Source organism: Lagenorhynchus albirostris, chromosome 14 (assembly GCF_949774975.1).
Source record: "Lagenorhynchus albirostris chromosome 14, mLagAlb1.1, whole genome shotgun sequence".
Lineage (NCBI taxonomy): Eukaryota > Metazoa > Chordata > Mammalia > Artiodactyla > Delphinidae > Lagenorhynchus > Lagenorhynchus albirostris.
The window spans coordinates 26,228,689-26,242,743 of NC_083108.1; the positions used below are offsets into that span (position 1 = coordinate 26,228,689).

At 38.8% G+C, this 14,055-nt stretch overlaps 1 protein-coding gene across 1 annotated transcript in view; it reads left to right on the forward strand.

The window, feature by feature from the left end:
* SKOR2 (SKI family transcriptional corepressor 2) overlaps nt 1-7,928 on the forward strand; it is a 33,731-nt gene extending 25,803 nt beyond the window's left edge. The window contains exon 7 of the mRNA XM_060121623.1: nt 7,866-7,928. Within this exon, the coding sequence (XP_059977606.1) occupies nt 7,866-7,928 (63 nt within the window). The remainder of the gene's footprint in view (nt 1-7,865) is intronic.
* Nucleotides 7,929-14,055: the final 6,127 nt, after the last annotated feature.

A 14,055-nucleotide genomic window follows, 5' to 3' on the forward strand; every position in this document is an offset into this window, starting at 1 on the left:
ATGTTGTGAGGTTTTATGTTTTTCGTTTTTTGAGTTGTTTTTTTTCTTTTCCCTGAATTCCTCACCCTTGGTCCCCATGCAGATACATCTGGTATTATTTATTAGTGCTTTGAAAGCAGTCTCCCAAGCTTCCTCATTTTCATGAGTACAATGGGGAAATAATTTCTGCTTAGTTTTTGTAAGATTATTTATTTATTTATTTATTTACGGCTGCGTCGGGTCTTCGTTGCTGTGCACGGGCTTTCTCTAGTTGCGGCGAGCGAGGGTTACTCTTTGTTGTGGTGCCGGCCTTCTCCTTGCAGTGGCTTCTCTTTGTTGGGGAGCACGGGCTCTAGGCACACGGGCTTCAGTAGTTGTGGCACACGGGCTCAGTAGTTGTGGCACACGGGCTCAGTAGTTGTGATGCACGGGCTCTAGAGAGCAGGCTCAGTAGTTGTGGTGCACGGGCTTAGTTGCTCCGCGGCATGTGGGATCTTCCCTGACCAGGGCTCAAACTCGTGTCCCCTGCATTGGCAGGCGGATTCTTAACCACTGCACCACAAGAGAAGTCCATTTATAAGATTTTTTTTTTTTTTTGCGGTATGCGAGCCTCTCACTGTTGTGGCCTCTCCCGTTGCGGAGCACAGGCTCCGGACACACAGACTCAGCGGCCATGGCTCACGGGCCCAGCCACTCTGCAGCATGTGGGATCCTCCTGGACCGGGACACGAACCTGTGTCCCCTGCATCGGCAGGCGGACTCTCAACCACTGCGCCACCAGGGAAGCCCCTATAAGATATTTTTAATCACCTGGGTAAAGACATACATTGATCCTTAGTGTTCTTCACAGCATGGTTATTATAATTTGGGTTGCTTGGTGTTTCTGAGCTTGTCCACGTTATCCTTATACCACAAAGCATGTATCTATGCAGACCCGCCTGTCTTGTCTAGAGAGCCAGGCATCTAGCTTTCTGTCAGGATTATTTAAGGAAGATGGTTATTGATGTTTCCTTTCTGCATGGGAGAAATCGTGCTTGCGTTAATGGAGATTGCTGAGAGTCATTTTGAAAGCAGACTTGTATTTCATGATGTTTTCCCCCATTCTAGGGGCTCTATTAAAAGTACTGCTTCTAACTTTAACCCTCCTTCTGAGGTTTTGCTGGATCTCAAGTGCTGGTCAACAACTCTCAGTTCTGAAAACCGCCTCAACATAAGACCCTCTTAAACAGGATCTTTCTTCTTGTTTTGGTTTTGCTTGTGTTAGTTTTATTTGCACCTAACTTCACTGGGGAACAGAAGGATTTTCTTAATCAATTGAAAACTAATCCCCCACAGGGGTTAAAAAAAAAAAGTATCTACTCTTCTCAGCTTTTGATACCTAGATAATAAGAGCTGCTCATTACTTGCTGTGAATTTACGTATTGTTTTATTTGTCCAAAGGAAGAATGTAAAGATAGGATCAGAGATAGAAGGATATAAAATTTTAAGACCTTACTTATTTTACATAGGATATCATTTTCAGACTCTTAAAACAAAAACTACCACACATGCAACCAAAAATGTGTGACTGCTGGGTGGTGATGAGCGTAGCAAAAGGGGCATTAGGAAAGGAAACTAAATAATTATTTCAGTGCCAGTTATTTAAGGCCAGTTATGTAATTTTAATGTCTTAATTTTCTTTGACATTTGGCTTCTTTAGTAAAAGAGGAGATGATATTGCATCCATGTAATAAGCAGGCAGTATTAACAAAAGAAAAAATATCTCTTGTCTTTTGAGATATTTGGTACATGGAAGATACAAATTGGTATTACAAAATATCTTGATTACATTGTATTGCAAAATATTTTATCATTATGTATTTATTTATCTAGACAAGTGTTATTAATTCATATTCCTCTAGATAGTAAATTTTCCTGGTTGCAAATTAAATTCTTTGGGAGGAGCTGGAATGTTTTCCCCCAGCCTTGTAGGTACAATATAATTCCTGAAATCCACAAAAGTACATCCAGACTACCAACATGAAAACTGGTGAAATAGACATGATTTGTCCCTTCCGCTTCTTCCCCTTCTTTTGTGTCCCCTATCCTTAGATGCCCGGGTCTTCGTGCTACCTTTAACACCTAGCATGGTGTCTAACATCAAATAGGGATCAGTAGACATTTGTTGAATTAACCACCACCCATGGACGCCCCCTGACCCAACGCTGATACTGTCATGTAGCAATCCTCTTAATTCCTTTCCAAATTGTCCTGGCTTGGTCCTAATTTCCTCAAATTTTTTTTGTGTGTTGGGGAACTACTACCAAAACTACTAAAAGAAGGCATACTAGTGAATTACTGGGAGCTTATGTATTACAGCACTGTCCTTGTGACTAACAGATACAAGCTTTAAGGTCTGCAAACTTGAGTTCAAGATTCATCCTGTATAGTTCATTTTATCAGTTTCTAGACCAAAGGGACCTGTTATAAGGTCCAACCTAGTACCCTGATAGGGATATGATAAGGCACAAGTGTTTAATAAACATGAAATGCACATGTAAACATAAAATGCTGTGCCAATACAAGTAATCAATTTAATGGCATGCCCGTTCTCAAAGTAGTACCTCTATTAGTGGAACTATTTGAGCCCTGGTGGCTAGAGATATATTTGTGCGGGAAGGACCTGTGTTCACACTATACCATCTGCTTTAGAACTGAGGCAGCAAACTCAAGTTTACTTGAACAGAAACTTATCCTGTCCCTTATTCAGCTTGTTGTATTTGCTAAAGTAACTGGAGAAAAATGTCTTTAGAAAATGATACCTAAATATTATCAAGAAGTTGCTAGGTATCACAATTATTGACTTTCTCAATATTTTTAGTTGAATGCTCTGATTCATCAGTAAATATAGTTACATGCTTTGCTTCTTGAGAACAGAACAATTCACCAAAAATTATTTTATTCTTTTATGTTTAAATTATTTTATATTTAAAGTTTACAAAGCATGTATTACAGAATAGTCATTTGCTTACAGAATAGGCATCTTTTCCTTTAGATGAAATAAAAACCCACTCTGCAGTCATGGAGAATTCAAATATATTAAAACCATCATATTTTGTAACAATTCCCATAGATCCACAATGCATTTATCCTATGCTGTTGCACAGTGTTCTTATTCAAGATGATATCGAAAGCATCTTGGGTATCATTGCCATAGAAAGAAAACTTATGAATTTCTTTGGTTCCTGCATTTTTAGATTCTCCGCTGACTAATTTCTACACCATTGCTTCCTTTTACAGTTTGTTAAATGCAAAGTTGTGATGACTATAGACTCAAATGATTGACTCTCTTTGTGTGTTTATAAATAAATGTGCATTTATCTAATGTGAGATTTAAAGCATATGCAGTTTATTTAACACATATACATGGGCCACAAGCTAATTTTTTTTTACAAACAGTTTAAAATGAGTTTTACAGTCTTTATCACAGTTTGTGTTATGGTCCCCCACCTCTGCTCTGGGTTTTCAAGTGCTTAAAATGTTGTTATTACCAAACCAGATTTACTTATACAAGCGAAGATATATGTTCCTCTCAATATGAACCAAATACAAAGGTTTTAGAATTTAGCATGTTCATGAGTGTGTTAGTGTTTAGTATAATAAAGAGCAAAAGATTTCTCATTCACAAGTGAGCTCTGGTTCTAGGAAAAACGTTCAATTTTTAAAACAAAACCATCATCCCTTAGGATTGAGAAGAAGGTGAAGAAACCATTACAATGTTATATGTAAATTATATCCCAATTTTTAAAAAAATTTTAAAGAAGAAAGTGAAGGCATTTTACTAAGTGTATAACCATTCTTCAAAGATTTTTATTAGAGTATAGTTGATTTACGATGTTGTGTTAGTTTCAAGTGTACAGCAAAGTGAGTCAGTTATACATATATATATATATCCACTCTTTTTTAGATTCTTTTCCCATATAGACCATTACAGAATATTGAGTAGAGTTCCCTGTGCTATATAGTAGGTCCTTATTAGTTATCTATTTTATATATAGTAGTGTGTATATATCAATTCCAATCTCCCAATTTATCCCTCCCCCCTTATCCCCTGGTAACCATAAGTTTGTTTTCTACATCTATAACGTGTACAGCCTTTTGATTAAAGTTTTTCCAAGGACTGGAATATAATGTAGTTTACAACATGAGCCGAGACTACTGTGATGCCTTGATAACCTTTTTTCAATTTTTTATTGCTAATTTGGCAACAATTTTTTAAAGCAAGTACATGTATGTATAAGCTACTACCGTAGGTTTGTTGGAGGCATGTCATAGTTGAAGACATAGTTGTTGAAGACATTAGTCATAGTTCTTGAAGGACACTGTGAAGCTGCAACAGAAAACGCATGATAAATGGCTGGACCCAGATTCACATACTTTGAACTTGCTGGATCACTACCAAGGGGCACGTAGATTGAGAAAAAGTGCTTTTAAAATATGCTAGTCTTGAAGTGCCCTCTGCTGTTCTTCCAGAACACTGCAGTCACACGCAGCCAGAGGGAACCAGTCTCAAAGTTCCTCATTAAAGCCTCAATTAAAATTAATGTTCAACCAATAGATTTAGTACTCATGTTTCGTTCACCGTGGACTTGTAAAAAGTCAGTTTACAACTTTCTGATGGTGTGAGCCCTGTCCTTGCCGGGAAAGGAGCGGTGACAGGTCTTTATCGTTTCTGGAGGAGTGCTCCCCTTTTGGCAAGGGTAGAGCTCTTCAGTGTGGTCTTCTCTTGGAGGATCTCCAGTATTCATTAGGATGGGAACTTGCCCAGATTTCTACCGTCTGAACACAGGGAGTTTTTAAAAATATGTTTTACATATTTTAAAAAGGTAGATAGAGCACTTTATTTTTAGAAAAAGATCCCTGGGCCCCTAGAAGATTTTGATTTTATGACTAAATATGTAACAAGCAGAGGACTTGATGTAAGTCTGAACTTCCTTGGAAGCTGCCTTAAGATTCTCCAGGAGACAGACTTTGACTACAGTGGGTCCTTTTCCAATTATTGATCTATTGCCTTGCATCTTGACAATGCAATGACTCGTTTCTTAATTATATATCCTTTTTCTCGTCTTTCTCCTTTTGAGATGTTGACCCACCTTAATGTCTGAGCTCAGGCTAACTCTTGGCACAATCTAGGAAATTATGTTTTTTGGTAAAATCTCAATACTTTTGATAGACTAGAGCCAACTAGGTGATTTAGAAGTTATATAGCAACTTTGAGGGGTTTTGTCCATGCCAATCTTGGTGATTTCCAAGCTGGTCAGAATGAAAAGAAAGCTTTTATAAGTTCTATTACAGGAGATTTACATGGCCTAATTATCTTTAATGGAGCCTCTAAGATCCTGAGCTCCCCCAGTTGGGGAGTATAGAACCTGAAGCACCATCAATCATAAAAGTGCCCATTACTTGATGTATCATAAGAAAAGAAGTTTCCAACTATTATTCTCAGATACCATCAATTATAGTACATCCAACTTCAGAAGTGTTAAAATGTGAGGGAAAAAACTGCATCTTAGAATCAATGAAATAGGACAGTTTCCATGAACAGTCGGGCCATATGCTAATATATTCTTTATTAAACATTCATGACTTAAGACTTGGAATTAATGACTCTCAGCTCACAACCTGAGATTAATAATTCTTCACACAGATTTAAATTTCAGTCTGGAGATTTGGGGATCAAATGTGCTTATTTGGAAATGTCCTTTTTTTCCTGAGTCCTTTCCTTAAATTTCCTTATCAGCTTCCCATCTTAATGAAACGCTACATTGTTGTTTCTGAAAAAAAGAAAAAGGCATTCAGACTTAGATCTGAAAGCAGTGCCCTTCAGGCAGTTTTCTTTGGGTTAGGATGAGTAGTTTACTGGCTTTGATGAGATGGCGCATGGTGATATTAACTTACCTCGTGCAGTGCCTGGCACAGAACAGACACTTACTAAATCTTCGTGGCATCTAATCTTGATGTTGAGAAGGCTTTCTAAATGCGAGAGTGACACAAATACATTTTATTAGGTAATCCTTATACCCCAAGGTTTACATCATTTCTACTTGTTATCCTAAATAATAGAATTCCATTCAAAGCTCTCTGACATCATGCATCTAAAGAAAGAGGTGATCCATGTGTTTTGGCATATTGTTTCATACACCATAATGGAAAATCAGGATTCAAGTATGTCTCGGTTAATAGCAGGTGTAGCATAACCCAGAGTGGAAAGAAGAGGTAACTAGAGTAGGTCCCTGTGTAACTCTTCTTGTCATAGTTATCTAGCTAATCTCAGCTCTCGTCCTAAGTATGAGATTAGGACACAACTATTTATGGTCCTATATGAACCATTAATTTCGATGCTGCTATTATGGCCTTTATCCGATATGTCTCTATCATATATATCCATGTTGTGGCTGTGTATCAAGATAGTGAGGTGGTTATTTTAGTCTTCTCTCTTTTTTTCATTAAAAAGACTGTTTGAGGGCTTCCCTGGTGGCACAGTAGTTAAGAATCCACCTGCCAATGCAGGGGATACGGGTGCGAGCCCTGGGCCAGGAAGATCCCACATGCCGCGGAGCAACTAAGCCCGTGCACCACAACTACTGAACCTGCGCTCTAGAGCCTGTGAGCTACAACTACTGAGCCCGCGTGCCACAATTACCGAAGCCCACGTGCCTAGAGCCTGTGCTCTGCAACAAGAGAAGCCACCGCAATGAGAAGCCCGCGCACTGCAACAAAGAGTAGCCCCCACTCGCCACAACTAGAGAAAGCCTGTGCGCAGCAATGAAGACCCAACGCAGCCAAAAATAAATAAATTAATTTAAAAAAAAAGACTTGTTTGATTCAACTAACCAGTTATTATGGCAAAATGGTCCAGCTAGTCTTAGCCACAAGCATCACTATAGATTTGTAGTTCCTTCCCATTAATAAAGGTTCATGTTTATGGACTGGTAGATCAGGAGAGCAAAACATAAATATGCTGGGGATATGGGGAATGTATATAACAGTATTCAAAATATTACCTACTTGAATGACTATAATTTTCTTTCCTTCATTGCTTTTATATAATATCAGCCATTGTTCATGTTACATTCTAGAAGGCTGAATATTTCTTTAAATGTAAAACAGATTTATATCATTAGAGTCCTGAATTTAGCCTTATAATGATGAAGGTAAGTAGCATGACTAGGGTTAGTAGAGAGGCAAATCTAAATAATACATGTAGTCCAGTTTCAACAATTTGAATTTTCTAATGAAAAGTAGCATATCAAATGCGATAGACTTTCATTCAAAACCCCACTATTCAAAAGTACTTTTCAAGTTTATCCAGGTAGAATTCTCAAGGGTCATATTTTCCATTCAGTGCAATTATTTCTGATGCTTCTTAGTAGTTATTGGGAAATTACCCAGAGTAATAGTTTGTGTTTAGTTAATCTTATTTGTGATTTATAATGATAGCATATTTCCTCACTCTAATTAAATGAAAAATTACATTGAACTAGTTTGTAATCACGTTCTTGTTTTGTGACCTTAGACATACGTTATAACTTAATTTTCATACATAAATAAAAATAAGTACCATATTATTAAGTGCAAATTATTAAGTGCAGTGAAATGTCACATAGGAACCTCAGAGACTAGCTGTAGCAACAACCTAGTGTGATCACCTGTCCTGTCCTCATATGCGTTTTAACAGGCCTTAGACATGCTATACCCCAGAAGCCCCATACTGCCGGGCAGATGGAGACCTTTTGTCCTCAGGGCAGATTCACCAGCATTCAAATTTAGGCACAATGAAGGGTCTCCATTATACATGTCTCCAAATTTTGCTCACCTGGATAGTTTTGCTTGTTTTTATCTTACAGATTCCCTATGCAGCAAGCTTGATCAGGAAAGAAAAGCTAGGTGCGCATCTCAGCAAAAGCTAAAAGGTGAGCTCATCAGAGGAAACAGATTTTCCTTAACTCTCTGAATTGTTATTGCTCGGCTGTGTTCTTTACTGATGTACTTGAAATAGCCCAGGGCATTGATGATGTTGCATCCAGTGTTTAAGCTGATACACTGTTGAACTTAATTCTAGGCATGGGGCTTCCTAAATAAATGGCTAAGTGCATCTTATAAATTCTGTGGAAAATTTCTAAAACTAAGGAAATTCTCAGTTCAGTCTTGTAGATGTGATCTTCATTTTGTTTTAAGGTTTTCTACTCTTTCCAGTTCCTCCTGACACCCTGATTCCTGGTCCTCTGAAGGAAACCGGAGTGTCAGAAGCCATGCTTATTATGTTTTTTCTTCTCTGTCTCTCCTTTGCTTCCAAAATGTCTTCCTGAAACCCGACTTTCAGTGAATTACTGACAGATGGTGCTGTGAACAACTGCGTGTGACATAGACCTTCGAGAACTTCTGCTGCAGAATTAGTCATTCATTCTTTCCCTAAAACAATCCTTGTTTCTCTACAGCTGAAGCCAGATCCAATGTCACATACCTGGCAGCAATTTAAAAGACAAATATTCTGGACTCCTAAGGAAAAGGAGACAGTAAAAATTCAATGACTATATTCAGAATATACCTAAACATTTCAAAAGCACCTTTTTGATGATATGGCAGAAGATATAAATAATTGTTAGAATTGAAGGAATGCAAAAACTAGGATATTGTTGTTTCTCTAACAGTACATTAGGATGACCTAGCAGTTGGAACTGCTAAATCAGGGAAAAACTCAGATGTCAGAGGTGGTATTTATAAGTGCTCATGGCTAACTAGGATTGTGGTCATTTATCAGTTGTATTTGTTCCCATCAGAGTGATTCTTCCCACTCCTTCCCTCTGGAACATATTTTCAATTCAATAGAATTGACTGGCCAAAAATACTCTGTGCAATGCAGGTTCATGGTTCCTTTTCTTTCCTTCATGCCTCTTTTCTGCATATCACAAGCCTCCTCTACCATGTGCACATGACAGTTCTACTTCTTGCCATTATCTTTACTGGTGATAATCTTCAGAATTTTTCTGAAACAGTTATATGTATGTCACATTTCATTAGGAGCTCAAAACTCTTTCCAAGACAGTCTCTCATTCATATGCTTTCCCTTAATTTTACGCACAGGGAACCAAGGTACAGTGAAGAGAGATGTGATGTTTTATGTCTCTGTTACAAAGCCAGGAAGAGATTCTAGGGCTCCTGATTTTAACAGCAGTGCCTGCTTGCTCCTTAAATAGGGACTTTCTGTCTTCTGTGAGCAGATGTTTAGCAACAGAGTTGCTCAGATGGTAAGTCATTCTGTTTTGGGATGCTCAGATAATGTCATTCTGTTTCCATCTCCATGAAGTCATGCACAAATGGACCTGTGAGTTTGGTTTCATTCTATATCTTCAAGTATTTTTCTTACGTCTGAACTTGACTTTGGTGATTTCTTTCTCATCATTGTAGACCAGATTTTTCCCAGCAATGTGAAATGAATAGTTTTAGAACATTCAGAGTCTAATAAATCTTAACGCAGCATATCAAGGTAATCAAAGCAAAAATCATCCAAGTTAACGCTGACAAACCCGTATGTATAAAAGTTTGAAAATGTCAAACTACTTTTCTTTCAAATCAAAAAGTATATATTGGGATGTGTTTTTTTAAGTAACCTTCTTATTGAAATATAACACACATTCTCCAAAGCCTATAAATCGTCAAGTCATGAAGTCAACACATCAGAGCTCAGTGAACTTGCTTAGGTTTCTAGCACCCAGATAGCTACCTTGTGCCCCTACCCAGTTACAAAAGATTGGTTTTACCCGTTTTTGAACTTTAGTAAAGGACATTTTATAGAACATTCTCTTGTATCTGGCTTCTTTCACTCCACGTTTGTGATTCATCCATTAGAATGTAGTTTGATTCATACTTAGGAACTTCAATAAACTCTCTTTCTACCCTTCCACTTCCCTGACTCATCTTCTCTGCTTGTCAGACATGAGCTGCTCTTGCACCTACAAAATGAAGACTTACTGCCCAGAAACCACACCTTTGATGGTGACATAGTGTACAGTGAGGTGGGAAAAAAAAAAAAAAAGATTGATTTGTGTTTAGTAACTAATGCTTCCTCCATGCTGATTTTGTTTCCATCCTTGCAGACAACAGGGATTGCTCTAAGTAGACCCTGGTGCTTTCAGAAGATTAGTGGTTACTTAAATGCTGAGCTAAATCAGCCAAGCAGAGAATCACAACCATATTGTTAGAGGCAGTATTCGATTCTCAACATGCCAAGCCTGCAAGGAACTACCCCAAGAGAGATGACAAAATAAAAATCATTACACCAAGGGAGAGAAGCAAGTTCTGTCTTGCTGAGTGACCACAGGTTTCCAAATTAGGGACTGATACATTAATGTCTTATGCAAGAGTGACCCTTAAGGTAGTGTGCTGTGTTCTTGCCACCCAGTGAATTCCAATATGACTGTTAAGAGGAGGAAGCTTTTCAAAACCACAGGCAATCCACTTAATAAGCTGAGGAAGTATTGCCACATATCACTGCTCTACAAATCATTTTTGCCCTACGTTAGGACACAAGAAATTCCATGTCGAATCAAAATAAAAGTCCACCCATACCAGGGGGCTAACAGTGCAATTCTGTTAGAAGAGCCACGTTGTTGTTCTTAACAACACCAACCTCAAACTTCAGGCATGACACTGAATAACGCTTAACTTTCCCTTAAGAACTCCTTAAAGATCCGTCATCCATGGATTTATCTAAACCTTTCTGCAACCTAGTTGAAGTCCCCTTTGGGGCAATGAATTCTATTTGTTTAGCTACCAGCTGTGTAAACTGTAGTTTATTTTATTTATCTTCAAACTACCTTCTAAAAGAAGCCCTTGTAGATTAGATGTTGCACTGCTCTGCATATTTGCTTTATCGTGAGCTCACGAGTACAATGGAAGTGATTGGAAAAAATATTTCAAAATGCTATGTGTATTATCCTTTCATCTGGAACTGTTTTGAACACCGGAATTACTCCTGACGGTCTTCTTACCTTTGCTCATTAACGTGCCCCAGTTCCTACACAGACGCTCCAGGATAATCTGTGTGAAATCTGCACCCCAAATAAAAATGTCATGATATTAACACCAGTTTAATATTACTTTACATTCTTTTTGCCCCAAGCTCCTTTTAACATGATGCAAACGTCATCCCTGTGAAATACTTAGGTCTTTCACAGACTTAGGTCTTTCACAGAGAACTCAATCATTTTACTTAAGTGGAAAGTGAATCATAGGATATGGCTCATTCATAGTCATACAGAAACCTGCTGAACAAGCTGGAAATAATAATAACCGTCATTCATTGAGCACTACCCATGCCAGATACTGGGTTAGGCTGCCACGTTCTCTCTTTTGATCTTTACAAGTCTATAAGGTTGATCCTATTACTATCTCCATTTTATACATGAGAATGCAGAGGATCAGTGAGGTCACTTAGCTCGAAAGTGACAAAGCCAGGCTTCAATACAGGTCTATTTGACTCTAAGCCCCTTCTCTGTCTTTCTAGGCTCATTGGGCTGGTTTTGGGAGTCTGGCTTCTAAATCTGACACTACTTCCCTTTGTCATCTGAAGTCATATCATTTAACCCCCTCGAGGCTTACTCTTATCTATGAACCGTGGATGGCCAAACCTCATCAAAGTCTCTGCCAGCTCTAACTTTTGACTCTCACCCTTGCATACCAGTCTTCTGCCAGATTGTCTCTCACAAAGGGGCTGCTTTTATTAAAATCTGTTCATATAAAACCCTATATAACACCTGAGGGCGTAACCCACCTACTTTTTGCCTTAGGTCTTCATTTTCTTCATCACTAATTGCTACTTAGCATCCTCCTGGAGAGTTTGAAAGTATCATTTTTTCCCCTAGCCTAACAGTATCTAACTCTTTGGTAAACTCCTGTTATTCTTATTTTGTTATTTTTATTTTAATTCTGGGATAATTGCTACGAAAAGAATAGCAAGAAAAAGGTCTTAAAGGGGTGTGGAGGGATTGTAATTGAACATTCTGTGTCTTCCTTTTGTAACGATCAAAGATAGGGGGCGGGGGGGGCATGTCCATTTCTAGCCTCTGTCCTCAAACAAAAGAGAACCAGGTTCTTTCAAGAATCTCCGCTGAGAATGACAGTGTGCTGCCACACTTCTAAGGGCTTTACGTCAATTATCTTATTTAATCTTCAAAACAACCCACTGAGAGAAGTACTGCTACTCTCACCATTCTACAGCTGAGCAAACAGAAATGCGGAGATGAGTAGGTTGTGTGGTCTCACTGCTGTTACAAGTGGCAGAATTTGAACCAGGCCGCCTGGCTCTGCAGCCCACACTACCTCTGCTCTCCCCTGACTTGTGACCTGAAATCGTGGCCTAGTTCACATCTTCCATTATCAGTTATAAATATGCAGTTAATAACCAATCCAGTGGTTTCATTGATGTTGAATCGCAAAACCTCTATAGCTGCCCTAACACCCCAGGACGAGAGAAATGGATGTAACTTGGACCATTCAGCCAAAGCCAGCAGGGCACCAGTGCGTGAATTTCTGTCTGCCCCTTTTACCACAGGCTGTCTTAATGTTTGCTCAACAACAAATTGGAGCTTCTGGAACCCGGCAAAATGACTTTACTGTAAAGAAGCCATAGCAAACCAGCACGCTCTGATGTAATAGTTCTAGTTTGGCTGTCAGCAGAGATGCATCATGTAAGGTAGCAGGCAAATATATGGGAAAACGAAGATGCTTTCGTGGTCACTGTTTAAACATTTTTATTCAAACTGTACTAAAAATGTCTCCTCTGAAGGATATACTAAATATTACTTCAAATGTTTTTAAATTATCTGATTGTGTCACACTGAGGTTGTCATTCTGTGCTTTTTGTCTTATCCCAGGTGCACAGAACCACTTACTCTTGTTCTCTTGTAAGATACAGACTGCCCCTGAGTACTTCCGACCTGCACAGAGACTGAAAATTGAAAGGGCTTGGGAATCAAATATAAAATCAGGTTCGGGAGAACCCAAGGACAAGTGACCTCAAAGCAGCATGGACAACCATGTAAAATAGACTGTAGCAGCCATTCATTAGTTGGGGGAGGGGGGAACCAACCAGAGCAGTCAACGCTTGTTGCATCTTTTGGTGGAACCAAAGTTTGAGTCTTGTTTTTATAAGCCAACCGAACCCAGAGCGCGGGAGTGCTGTTAGCCAAGTGGGGTGGGAAATCCATGAACGGTCCCAGGGGATCTCCTTGCTACATACTTGGAGGGAGCAGCTCTATGAGACTGTCTTTTACGTTTGAAGAAGTGATTCTTGGTGAAAAGACAACACAAGACCTGTCCTAGGAGGGGGGGGGATCACGTTTCGACAGCTAGGATGGCATCAGCCGTACAAACCTGCTTTTCCCAGCAAAGTGGACAGACTTATGCGTGGCCCCTTCCTCTCTGGTATTTTGCCTGCTATATGAATGAAGATTGTATTCCTTTGGAAATATTTTACAGTTTAATATTGAGTGTAATTAAGAATATAATCATGTTATCAAAAATGGTATTTAACTCTGTTGTAGTTTCTTTAACATTCATGTGGATAAAAAAAGTCTATAATAAAAAAACTATGAAGTAATGGTTGTGTTCATGTAGTTAAATGCACATTTGCTTGGGGGCAACTAATAGAAACTAATACATTTTAGAATTATTTTGGCATAAAATATTTGAATAAATTATTTTTGAAAATGAAATTCCTTCAAAAATGGTTATTAAAGTCTAAATTAGCCTTTGGCCCTTGTCAGCAGCTGGAGTCCTCCCCAGCATGATAGGATCTTTGTATGGGTAAGGGAAGGTTCTAAATTCCAGCTAGGTCTCCTAACAGCATTAGTGAGGAAGTCGATAGTGTGCCTTCCTCCTTACTGTGATGTTGAATCAAAGTCCATGAGATCATTTTATGCCAAAAATTCTGCCTCTCAGATGAGAGAGATAGAAGGGCCAAAATGGTGACCCTTTGGAGCCAGGATTTCTAGAGTAATGCTGGGTTGAACAGAAGTCTTCTGTGGATGATCGCCT